This window comes from Oncorhynchus masou, unplaced genomic scaffold (genome assembly GCF_036934945.1).
Source record: "Oncorhynchus masou masou isolate Uvic2021 unplaced genomic scaffold, UVic_Omas_1.1 unplaced_scaffold_1608, whole genome shotgun sequence".
NCBI classification, from domain to species: domain Eukaryota; kingdom Metazoa; phylum Chordata; class Actinopteri; order Salmoniformes; family Salmonidae; genus Oncorhynchus; species Oncorhynchus masou.
In genome coordinates, this window is record NW_027006172.1 from 115,001 (window position 1) to 127,500 (window position 12,500).

The 12,500-nt window shown below is 46.5% G+C and overlaps 1 protein-coding gene across 1 annotated transcript in view; it reads left to right on the forward strand.

Annotated features, from left to right (window-relative positions):
* LOC135531502 (ventricular zone-expressed PH domain-containing protein-like) overlaps nucleotides 1-11,336 on the forward strand; it is a 113,529-nt gene extending 102,193 nt beyond the window's left edge. Inside the window, exons 4-5 of the mRNA XM_064959531.1 lie at nucleotides 3,047-3,210; nucleotides 11,064-11,336. Of these exons, the coding sequence (XP_064815603.1) occupies nucleotides 3,047-3,210; nucleotides 11,064-11,336 (437 nt within the window). The remainder of the gene's footprint in view (nucleotides 1-3,046; nucleotides 3,211-11,063) is intronic.
* The last annotated feature ends 1,164 nt before the right edge of the window (nucleotides 11,337-12,500 follow it).

Sequence of the window (12,500 nt, forward strand, 5' to 3'; positions counted from 1 at the left end):
ACTGGAGGCCTCTCTTTGTCTCTGTCTCTTTGTCTCCTCTGTTGTTCTCTCAGTCTGACACTCTATTTTGGACTCCTTGTAATCAATTCAATCCAATTCATAACATTTTTATAGGCAAGAAGTACATGTTGATTTTTGCCAAAGCACAACAGTTCTAAACTATAATAGATGATAGGACAAAGTTACCATCTGTCTCTGTTGTTCTCTACTTCTAACCCTGATAAACTGTACACACCTCCTAACTGTACACACCTCCTCACTTCTCCCCTCTGTCTCTCTCTCTCTTTCTCTCTCTCTCTCGCTCTCTGTTTCTCCCTTTCTCTCTCTTTCTCTCTCTCTCGATCTCCCTCTCCCCCTCTCTCTCTCTCTCTCGCTCTCTCTCTCTCTCTCTCTCTCTCTTCGTCTATCTCTCTCTCTCGATCTCCCTCTCCCCCTCTCTCTCTCTCTCTCGCTCTCTCTCTGTCTCTCTCTCTTTCTTTCTCTCTTTCTCAATTAAATTAAATTAAATTAAATTCAAGGGCTTTATTGGCATGGGAAACGTGTTAACATTGCCAAAGCAAGTGAGGTATATAATATACAAAAGTGAAATAAACTATAAAAATTAACAGTAAACATTACACATACAGAAGTTTCAAAACAATAAAGACATTACAAATGTCATATATATATATATATATATATATATATATATATATATATATATATATATATATATATATATACATATATACACAGTGTTTTAACAATGTACAAATGGTTAAAGGACGGTGTTTGTTCTTCACTAGTTGCCCTTTTCTCGTGGCAACAGGTCACAAATCTTGCTGCTGTGATGCCACACTCTGGAATTTCACCCAGTAGATATGGGAGTTTATCAAAATAGGATTTGTTTTCAAATTCTTTGTGGATCTGTGTAATCTGAGGGAAATATGTCTCTCTAATATGGTCATACATTTGGCAGGAGGTTCGGAAGTGCAGCTCAGTTTCCACCTCATTTTGTGGGCAGTGAGCACATAGCCTGTCTTCTCTTGAGAGCCAGGTCTGCCCACGGCGGCCTTTCTCAATAGCAAGGCTATGCTCACTGAGTCTGTACATAGTCAAAGCTTTCCTTAAGTTTGGGTCAGTCACAGTGGTCAGGTATTCTGCCACTGTGTACTCTCTGTTTAGGGCCAAATAGCATTCTAGTTCGCTCAGTTTTTTTGTTAATTCTTTACAATGTGTCAAGTAATTATCTTTTTGTTTTCTCATGATTTGGTTGGGTCTAATTGTGCTGCTGTCCTGGTGCTCTGTGGGGTGTGTTTGTGTTTGTGAACAGAGCCCCAGGACGAGCTTACTTAGGGGACTCTTCTCCAGGTTCATCTCTCTGTAGGTGATAACTTTGTTATGGAAGGTTTGGGAATCGCTTCCTTTTAGGTGGTTGTAAAATTTAATGGCTCTTTTCTGGATTTTGATAATTAGTGGGTATCGGCCTAATTCTGCTTTGCATGTATAATTTGGTGTTCTACGTTGTACTCTGAGGATATTTTTGCGGAATTCTACATTCTGAATTCTCTCTCTCACTCTCTCTCACTCTCTCTCTCACTCTCTCACTCTCTCTCTTTCTCTCTCGCTCTCTCTCACTCTCTCACTCTCTCTCACTCTCTCATTCTATCTCTCTCACTCTCTCACTCTCTCTCTCACTCTCTCACTCTATCTCTCTCTCTCTCTCTCACCCTCTCTCACTCTCTCTTTCTCTCTCTCTCTCTCACTCTCTCACTCTCTCTCACACTCTCACACTCTCTCTCACTCTCTCTTTCTCTCTCACTCTCTCACTCTCTCTCTCACTCTCTCACTCTCTCTCACTCTATCTCTCTCACTCTATCTCACTCTCTCACTCTCTCTCACTCTCTCACTCTCTCTCTCTCTCACTCTCTCTCACTCTCTCTTTCTCTCACTCTCTCTCACTCTCTCACTCTCTCACACTCTCACTCTCTCTCTCTCACTCTCTCTCTCACTCTCTCACTCTCTCTCTCTCTCTCTCTCTCTCTCCCTCTCTCTCTCTCACTCTCTCTTTCTCTCACTCTCTTTCTCTCTATTGTTCTCTACCCCCTCTTTCTTTCTTTCTTTCTTTCTTTCTTTCTTTCTGTCTTTCTGTCTTTCTTTCTGTCTTTCTTTCTTTCTCGTTGTCTCTCTCTTTTTCTCTCTTGGTCTCACCAATGCCATATGTCCTGCAGATGATGTGGTTTGACATTTAAAATAAAATGAAATAATTACATTGATTAAACCCGAAAACAAAGGAAAAGAACACAAACACCATCAACAACAACAAGAACATCAACAACAACATAGGCCTTTGATTAGGAGGACACAGTCATTCTGTAGGAACGTCACATAGTTTTGCCCCCGATAGAGTAAATCATGACCAGGTTTACCCCACAGGTTCACTCATTCTATTAAATCCAGCCTTTTACTGTGGGGACATAAATCAATCCAAAACGACTTTATTGAAAAAGCTACGAATTTAACAAAAAAGTCATTGTTTGTGTTCATGTAATGTCATAAGGAATAAAGCTAGTACTTGAAGACAAAGTCGTTGTTCAGATGCGTGAGATATTAGATATGTCTCTTGGGAAATATTGAATGTTTCTGGTACACATGTCTATTTTCTTCCATTTATACAGCAACATTTTACATTCTTCCTGAAGGATGAACGACAGAGAAGGAATATCTGTGAGACCTTGAATATGTGAGACCTTGAATCTGTGAGACCTTGAATCTATGAGACCTTGAATCTGTGAGACCTTGAATCTATGAGACCTTGAATCTGTGAGACCTTGAATCTATGAGACCTTGAATCTGTGAGACCTTGAATCTATGAGACCTTGAATCTGTGAGACCTTGAATCTATGAGACCTTGAATATGTGAGACCTTGAATCTATGAGACCTTGAATATGTGAGACCTTGAATCTGTGAGACCTTGAATCTATGAGACCTTGAATCCGTGAGACCTTGAATCTGTTGACACAAATATAGTTTTACCTGGACCCTGTCTCTTGCCGTGTCGTCTAGGTAACCACATGCTCCTACGCGTGTTGCCGTCCGTCTACCCCAAACTGCCCCATGCCATCCATCATCACCTAGGCAACCTGACGGCCATGATGTCACAGCTCGAGTCACCGGAGCAACAACACCTGCTGAGGCTGATCCAGATGGTCGCCGAGCAACAGCCACAGGTATGTGTGCGATTGCTCAGTGCGTGCCTGTGTGTGTGTGTGTCATTTATATGAGCGTGTGTGTGAGTGACTTGCCCGTAACAAACCCCTGGCAAAATGGCATCTGATGCTGGAGGAATGGAGCGCATTCAGAGGACACATTAGTCATGAGTCCAGAATTCATACATGGGTGAATTAATACTGTACTGCACTCCAGAGAGAGTAATGGAGAGTAATGGACACTAAGGGAGAGTGATGGAGACTCAGGGAGAGTAATGGACACTAAGGGAGAGTGATGGAGACTCAGGGAGAGTAATGGACACTAAGGGAGAGTGATGGAGACTCAGGGAGAGTAATGGACACTAAGGGAGAGTGATGGAGACTCAGGGAGAGTAATGGACACTAAGGGAGAGTGATGGAGACTCAGGGAGAGTAATGGACACTAAGGGAGAGTGATGGAGACTCAGGGAGAGTAATGGACACTAAGGGAGAGTGATGGAGACTCAGGGAGAGTAATGGACACTAAGGGAGAGTAATGGACACTAAGGGAGAGTAATGGAGACTAAGGGAGAGTGATGGAGACTCAGGGAGAGTAATGGAGACTAAGGGAGAGTGATGGAGACTCAGGGAGAGTAATGGACACTAAGGGAGAGTAATGGACACTAAGGGAGAGATGATGGAGACTCAGGGAGAGTAATGGACACTAAGGGAGAGTAATGGACACTAAGGGGAGTAATGGAGAGTAATGGACACTAAGGGATAGTAATGGACACTAAGGGAGAGTGATGGGAGACTCAGGGAGAGTAATGGACACTAAGGGAGAGTAATGGACACTAAGGGGAGTAATGGAGAGTAATGGACACTAAGGGATAGTAATGGACACTAAGGGAGAGTAATGGAGACTCAGGGAGAGTAATGGACACTAAGGGAGAGTAATGGACACTAAGGGGAGTAATGGAGAGTAATGGACACTAAGGGATAGTAATGGACACTAACGGAGAGTAATGGAGAGTAATGGAGACTAAGGGAGAGTAATGGACACTAAGGGAGAGTAATGGAGACTCAGGGAGAGTAATGGACACTAAGGGAGAGTAATGGACACTAAGGGGAGTAATGGAGAGTAATGGACACTAAGGGATAGTAATGGACACTAAGGGGAGACTAAGGGAGAGTAATGGACACTACAGGAGAGTAATGATGAGTACTGAAGACTAAGGAGAGAGTAATGGAGAGTACTGAAGACTAAGGAGAGAGTAATGGAGAGTACAGAAGACTAAGGAGAGAGTAATGGAGAGTACTGAAGACTAAGGAGAGAGTAATGGAGAGTACTGAAGACTAAGGAGAGAGTAATGGAGAGTACTGAAGACTAAGGAGAGAGTAATGGAGAGTACATGGGGGCATGTTGTACCACAGTGGGGGCATGTTGTACCACAGTGGGGGCAGGTTGTACCACAGTGGGGGCATGTTGTACCACAGTGGGGGCAGGTTGTACCACAGTGGGGGCATGTTGTACCACAGTGGGGGCATGTTGTACCACAGTGGGGGCATGTTGTACCACAGTGGGGGCATGTTGTACCACAGTGGGGGCATGTTGTACCACAGTGGGGGCAGGTTGTAGGGAAAGGGGGTCAGAGGCCAGGGGTTGGATTCTCTTCCAGTCGCCCCATTGGTCCACAAAGAGGCGACTTGGAGTACTTGGTGTTGTCTTTCCAAGCAGTCTGAAGCCTTTTCTGCATCCAGACCCAGGTGAGTATAATTAGGGCATTGGATTCCTAAACATAGTTGAAGTACACAGAAATAAGAACAGTAAACTCATCTGAAAGATGTCTCTCATTTAAAACATGTATATATTAATGGTATTGTGGCAGCCATATTGGAATGTTGGAGTGAAATCTGGGTGAGGGGGTATTGGGTTGATGGTGGTATTGGGGTGATGGTGGTATTGGGGTGATGGTGTTATTGGGGTGATGGTGGTATTGGGGTGATGGTAGTATTGGGGTGATGGTGGTATTGGGGTGGTGGTGGTGGTATTGGGGTGATGGTGGTATTGGGGTGACGGTGGTATTGTGGTGATGGTGTTATTGGGGTGATGGTGGTATTGGGGTGATGGTGGTATTGGGGTGATGGTGGTATTGGGGTGATGGTGGTATTGGGGTGATGGTAGTATTGAGGTGATGGTGGTATTGGGGTGATGGTGGTATTGGAGTGATGGTTGTATTGGGGTGATGGTGGTATTAGGTTAATGGTGGTATTGGGGTGATGGTGGTATTGGCGTGATGGTGGTATTGGGGTGATGGTGGTATGGGGGTGATGGTGGTATTGGGGTGATGGTGGTATTGGGGTGATGGTGGTATTGGGGTGATGGTGGTATTGTGGTGATGGTAGTATTGGGGTGATGGTGGTATTAGTTGATGGTGGTATTGGGGTGATGGTGTTATTGGGGTGATGGTGGTATTGTGGTGATGGTAGTATTGGGGTGATGGTGGTATTAGTTGATGGTGGTATAGGGTGATGGTGTTATTGTAGTGATGGTGGTATTGGGGTGATGGTAGTATTGGGGTGATGGTGGTATAGGGTGATGGTGGTATTGGGGTGATGGTGGTATTAGTTGATGGTGGTATTGGGGTGATGGTGTTATTGTAGTGATGGTGGTATTGGGGTGATGGTAGTATTGGGGTGATGGTCGTGGTATTGGGGTGATGGTGGTATTGGGGTGATGGTGGTATTGGGGTGATGGTGGTATTAGGGTGATGGTGGTATTGGGGTGATGGTGGTATTGGGGTGATGGTGGTATTGGGGTGATGGTGGTATTGGGGTGATGGTGGTATTGGGGTGATGGTGGTATTGGGGTGATGGTGGTATTGGGGTGATGGTGGTATTGTGGTGATGGTGGTATTAGGGTGATGGTGGTCTGGCCAGGACAGGGAATGAGGTGGTAGTAAAGTGGATTGAATTTACCCAGTGAGTCTCACAGCTGTTCATCACCCCAGAGATCACCCCCTGACTAAAAGACATCATGTTTCTCACCGACCAGGTAAGACAGGGGTCAGCCAGGGGTCAGTCAGGGGTCGGTCAGAGCGACAGAGCTGGTGGAAGGGTCATAACTCTAACTCTTCAAAGATGGGTGTGTGCGTGTACTGTGTCTGTGTGTGTGTGTGTGTGTGTGTGTGTGTGTGTGTGTGTGTGTGTGTGTGTGTGTGTGTGTGTGTGTGTGTGTGTGTGTGTGTGTGTGTGTGTGTGTGTGTGTGTGTGTGTGTGTGTGTGTGTGTCAAATCAAATCAAATCAAATTTATTTATATAGCCCTTCGTACATCAGCTGATATCTCAAAGTGCTGTACAGAAACCCAGCCTAAAACACCAAACAGCAAGCAATGCAGGTGTAGAAGCACGGTGGTTAGGAAAAACTCCCTAGAAAGGCCAAAACCTAGGAAGAAACCTAGAGAGGAACCAGGCTATGTGGGGTGGCCAGTCCTCTTCTGGCTGTGCCGGGTAGAGATTATAACAGAACATGGCCAAGATGTTCAAATGTTCATAAATGACCAGCATGGTCGAATAATAATAAGGCAGAACAGTTGAAACTGGAGCAGCAGCACGGCCAGGTGGACTGGGGACAGCAAGGAGTCATCATGTCCGGTAGTCCTGGGGCATGGTCCTAGGGCTCAGGTCCTCCGAGAGAGAGAAAGAAAGAGAATTAGAGAGAGCATATGTGGGGTGGCCAGTCCTCTTCCGGCTGTGCCGGGTGGAGATTATAACAGAACATGGCCAAGATGTTCAAATGTTCATAAATGACCAGCATGGTCGAATAATAACAAGGCAGAACAGTTGAAACTGGAGCAGCAGCACGTGTGTGTGTGTGTGTGTGTGTGTGTGTGTGTGTGTGTGTGTGTGTGTGTGTGTGCGTGCACTGTGTGTGTGTGTGTGTGTGTGTGTGTGTGTGTGTGTGTGTGTGTGTGTGTGTGTGTGTGTGTGTGTCCCGTTGCGATTTTAAGTTGAAAATATTGATGGGGTAAACTCACAGTTGCGCTTCCATCAAATACGATATATTTATAACTAACCCTTCTTCTACATGTTGTTCCATGTGTATTACAGTCTGCCATCAAACATCAACAATATTAGCTAGCCGACCTCAAAGCAGATGTTAGCCACTGCTCCGTGATCCACCAACCAACCATTTGACGTGAATCCTCTTTTCCAGCTTGCTATGTTTTAAAGTTTAGATGGCTAATGAGCACCGAGACATTTTACGTCTCCATTTCCTTAATAATGCTACGTTGGAAAAGGATTTGCCAGGAAAAAGCTAAGCTAGTCGACATATAGCTAAGCTAGTCGACGTGTTTCAGCTAGCTAATCTACGTAGCTTGAAGACGTGGTAACAGTGCCAGGATATAGCTAAGCTAGTCGACATATAGCTAAGCTCGTCGACGTGTTTCAGCTAGCTAATCTACCTAGCTTGAAGACGTGGTAACAGTGCCAGGATATAGCTAAGCTAGTCGACATGTTTCATCTAGCTAATCTACCTAGCTTGAAGACGTGGTCACAGTGCCACGATATAGCTAAGCTAGTCGACATATAGCTAAGCTAGTTGACATGTTTCAGCTAGCTAATCTACCTAGCTTGAAGACGTGGTAACAGTGCCAGGATATAGCTTAGCTCGTCGACATATAGCTAAGCTAGTTGACATGTTTCAGCTAGCTAATCTACCTAGCTTGAAGATGTGGTCACAGTGCCTGGGAAATAACTAGCTAGCTACGAAGTTGACACATCAGTCCAATTCAAGTTACATGGGCGCAAGACGTTGATTTATCTGAGAGCACCGAAGAGGGGCTTTTGCTGGCTATCTCTCCCAGCAGGTGCTGTGCTGACATCGTGTCCCCATGAGCGACAGTACCATGTGCCAATCATGCGCAACCAGAGAAGATGGACGACGCCCACTCACTGTACTTTCTCTGTCTGCCCCTCCTCAACAGAAAACACAGAGCGAGGCTGGCTTACTCAATCACTTACTCAACGGAAATGTCCCAAAACAATGGATATACGACCACATACGCTTTTTAGATCAAACAATAAAAAAAATGTAAAAAAAATTGTTTGTTAACTGATACAATATGTTGTTGTGACATGAAATACCAGAATTGCATGCTGGGTATTGGTGGGGCTCCGCTCAACCTGCCTCTCGTGACGCATCGTCACTGTGTGTATCCGTATGTGTCCATGTCTTTGATGGTTAAGGTCTCCATGCGAACGTAATGATATTCAGGCTTCACCCCTCTTCTCTGTTCCCTCTTCCTTTTCAATTCCCCTCAGATCCCTTCTTTCTTCTGTGTTCCTCCCAGACCTCTCAACAGTCTTGCCTGATGTCCTGTTTTAGATCTCAGTGATCTTAGGACTGCTGTCACCACCAGGCCTCTCTCTCTCTCTGTCTCAACTCTGCTCTTTCTCTCTCTCTCTCTCCGTCTCAACTCTGCTCTTTCTCTCTCTCTCTCCGTCTCAACTCTGCTCTCTCTCTGTCTCCGTCTCAACTCTGCTCTTTCTCTCTCTCCATCTCAACTCTGCTCTTTCTCTCTCTCCATCTCAACTCTGCTCTTTCTCTCTCTCTCTCCATCTCAACTCTGCTCTTTCTCTCTGTCTCCATCTCAACTCTGCTCTTTCTCTCTCTCTCTCCGTCTCAACTCTGCTATTTCTCTCTCTCTCTCCATCTCAACTCTGCTCTTTCTCTCTCTGTCTCCATCTCAACTCTGCTCTTTCTCTCTCTGTCTCCATCTCAACTCTGCTCTTTCTCTCTCTCTCTCCGTCTCAACTCTGCTATTTCTTTCTCTCTCTCCGTCTCAACTCTGCTCTTTCTCTCTCTGTCTCCATCTCAACTCTGCTCTTTCTCTCTCTCTCTCCATCTCAACTCTGCTATTTCTCTCTCTCTCTCCATCTCAACTCTGCTCTTTCTCTCTCTGTCTCCATCTCAACTCTGCTCTTTCTCTCTCTGTCTCCATCTCAACTCTGCTCTTTCTCTCTCTCTCTCCGTCTCAACTCTGCTATTTCTCTCTCTCTCCGTCTCAACTCTGCTCTTTCTCTCTCTGTCTCCATCTCAACTCTGCTCTTTCTCTCTCTCTCTCCATCTCAACTCTGCTCTTTCTCTCTCTCTCCATCTCAACTCTGCTCTTTCTCTCTCTCTCTCCATCTCAACTCTGCTATTTCTCACTCTCTCTCCATCTCAACTCTGCTATTTCTCACTCTCTCTCCATCTCAACTCTGCTCTTTCTCTCTCTCTCTCCATCTCAACTGCTCTTTCTCTCTCTCTCCATCTCAACTGCTCTTTCTCTCTCTCTCCATCTCAACTCTGCTCTCTCTCTCTCTCTCTCCATCTCTGCTCTTTCTCTCTCTCTCTCTCTCCATCTCAACTCTGCTCTTTCTCTCTCTCTCTCTCCATCTTAACTCTGCTCTTTCTCTCTCTCTCCATCTCAACTCTGCTCTTTCTCTCTCTCTCTCCATCTCAACTCTGCTCTTTCTTTAACTTTCTGTTCTCTACTCATCTTCCTCCTCTTTCGGTTCTCTACTCATCTTCCTCATCTTAACTTTGTTCTCTACTCATCTTCCTCCTCTTTCTGTTCTCTACTCATCTTCCTCCTCTTTCTGTTCTCTTTCTCATCTTCCTCATCTTTCTGTTCTCTACTCATCTTCCTCCTCTTTCTGTTCTCTACTCATCTTCCTCCTCTTTCTGTTCTCTACTCATCTTCCTCCTCTTTCTGTTCTCTTTCTCATCTTCCTCATCTTTCTGTTCTCTACTCATCTTCCTCATCTTTCTGTTCTCTACTCATCTTCCTCCTCTTTCTGTTCTCTACTCATCTTCCTCCTCTTTCTGTTCTCTACTCATCTTCCTCCTCTTTCCGTTCTCTACTCATCTTCCTCTTTCTGTTCTCTACTCATCTTCCTCCTCTTTCTGTTCTCTACTCATCTTCATCCTCTTTCCGTTCTCTACTCATCTTCCTCCTCTTTCTGTTCTCTACTCATCTTCCTCCTCTTTCTGTTCTCTACTCATCTTCCTCATCTTTCTGTTCTCTACTAATCTTCCTCCTCTTTCTGTTCCCTTTCTCATCTTCCTCCTCTTTTAACTTTATGTTCTCTACTCCTCTTCCTACTCTTCATCCTCTGATTCCTGTATCAGTACGGAACTGTAACAAAATGCAGGACTGCACTGTAGCCATTATTAGGAGAACATGCATTGCATTTCATGCATTGCTAACACATAAGAACATGAAAGTGTAAATTCTTATTTAAAATGTATGTAGTTCTGTACCTGTCTGTTAATGTTATGCATTATGACATGTTTTGTGTGGACCCCAGAATGAGTAGCTGCAGCTGTGGTTGTGGCTACTGGGGAACCTAATGAAATACTACATATTCTCATGAAACCTTTTAGAATCTTTTCCATCTTTCAACTCAATGCTAGTCTCTGGTTTAATCTGCCCCTCCTCTCCTTTCTCCCTCTCTCCTTTCTCCCCCTCTCTCCCCCCTCCCTCCTCTCTCCCTCCTCTATCCCCCTCCCTCCTCTCTCCCCCTCCCCCTCTCTCCCTCCTCTCTCCCCCTCCCTCCTCTCTCCCTCCTCTCTCCCTCCTCTCTCCCCCTCCATCCTCTCTCCCTCCTCTCTCCCCCCTACCTCCTATCTCTCCCCCCCCTCCTCTCTCCCTCCTCCTCTCTCCCCCTCCCTCCTCTCCCCCCACCCCTCCTCTCTCCCTCCTCTATCCCCCTCCCTCCTCTCTCCCCCTCCCCCTCTCTCCCTCCTCTCTCCCCCCTACCTCCTATCTCCCTCCTCTCCCCCTCCTCTCTCCCCCTCCCTCCTCTCTCCCTTCTCTCTCCCCCTTCCTCCTCTCTCCCCCTTCCAGGTGCTGAGCCCCCTGGTGCCCTCCCTGGTTGGTTACCTAGGCGATGCCTCTCTGAACGAGACCCTACTGGGTGCACTAGTGTACGTGTCACAGGCTAGCCCCGCCTCCATGGTCCCATTCCTGCCCACGCTGAGGGTTGTCGGTCAGCAGTACCCGGTCCTGCTGGGACACGTGGTTAAAATACACAGAGCTGTGGGCTTGACCAGTGAGGTGAGGAGACATCAACATTCACCTTTCTTCTTCTCTCACATTCATTTCCATTTGACATTTTAGTAATTTAGTAGACGCTCTTATGCAGAGAGACTTACAGTTAGTGTATTGATCTTCAGACAGCTGGTGGGACAACTACGTATCACAGGCAGAGTAAGCACACGTTGTCTTAATAAAGTAGTTATCAGCAAATTCAGAGCTTTTTAGAGGAGCATGATTTATGATGCTCTGTGAAGAGTTAGGGTTTCAGGTGCTTTCGGAAGATGGGGAGGGACTGCTGTCTTAGCTTCAGGGGGAAGATGGACAGGGACTCTGCTGTCCTAGCTTCAGGGAGAAGATGGGGAGGGACTCTGCTGTCCTAGCTTCAGGGGGAAGATGGGAAGGGACTCTGCTGTCCTAGCTTCAGGGGGAAGATGGGGAGGGACTGCTGTCCTAGCTTCAGGGGGAAGATGGGGAGGGACTCTGCTGTCCTAGCTTCAGGGAGAAGATGGACAGGGACTCGGCTGTCCTAGCTTCAGGGAGAAGATGGGCAGAGACTCTGCTGTCCTAGCTTCAGGGAGAAGATGGACAGGGACTCTGCTGTCCTAGCTTCAGGGAGAAGATGGGGAGAGACTCTGCTGTCTTAGCTTCAGGGAGAAGATGGACAGGGACTCTGCTGTCCTAGCTTCAGGGGGAAGATGGGGGGGGGACTGCTGTCCTAGCTTCAGGGGGAAGATGGGGAGGGACTCTGCTGTCCTAGCTTCAGGGGGAAGATGGTTCCACCATTGGGATGTCAGGACAGAGAAGAGCTTGGACTGGGCTGAGAGGGAGCTGCCCTCCCGTAATGGTGTGAGAGCCAGTAGACCAGAGGTGGCAGAATGGAGTGCTCGGAAAGTGGTATAGGGTTTGAGCGTAGCCTGAAAGTAGGGAGGGGCAGTTTCTCTTGCTGTTCCGTAAATAAGCACCATGGTCTTGTAGTGGATACGAGCTTCGACTTGAAGCCAGTGGAGTGTGAGGAGGAGTGGGGTGACATGAGAGAACATGGGAATTGTGAACACCAGGCAGGTGCAGAGTTCTGGATAAGCTGCAGGGGTTTGATGGCACAAGCAGAGAGCCAAGCTAACAGTGAGTTGCAGTAGTCCAGACGGGAGAGGACAAGTGCCTGGATTAGGACCTGCGCCGCTTCCTGTGTGAGGTAGGGTCGTACTCTACGGATGTGCCTCTTCCTGTGTGAGGTAGGGTCGTACT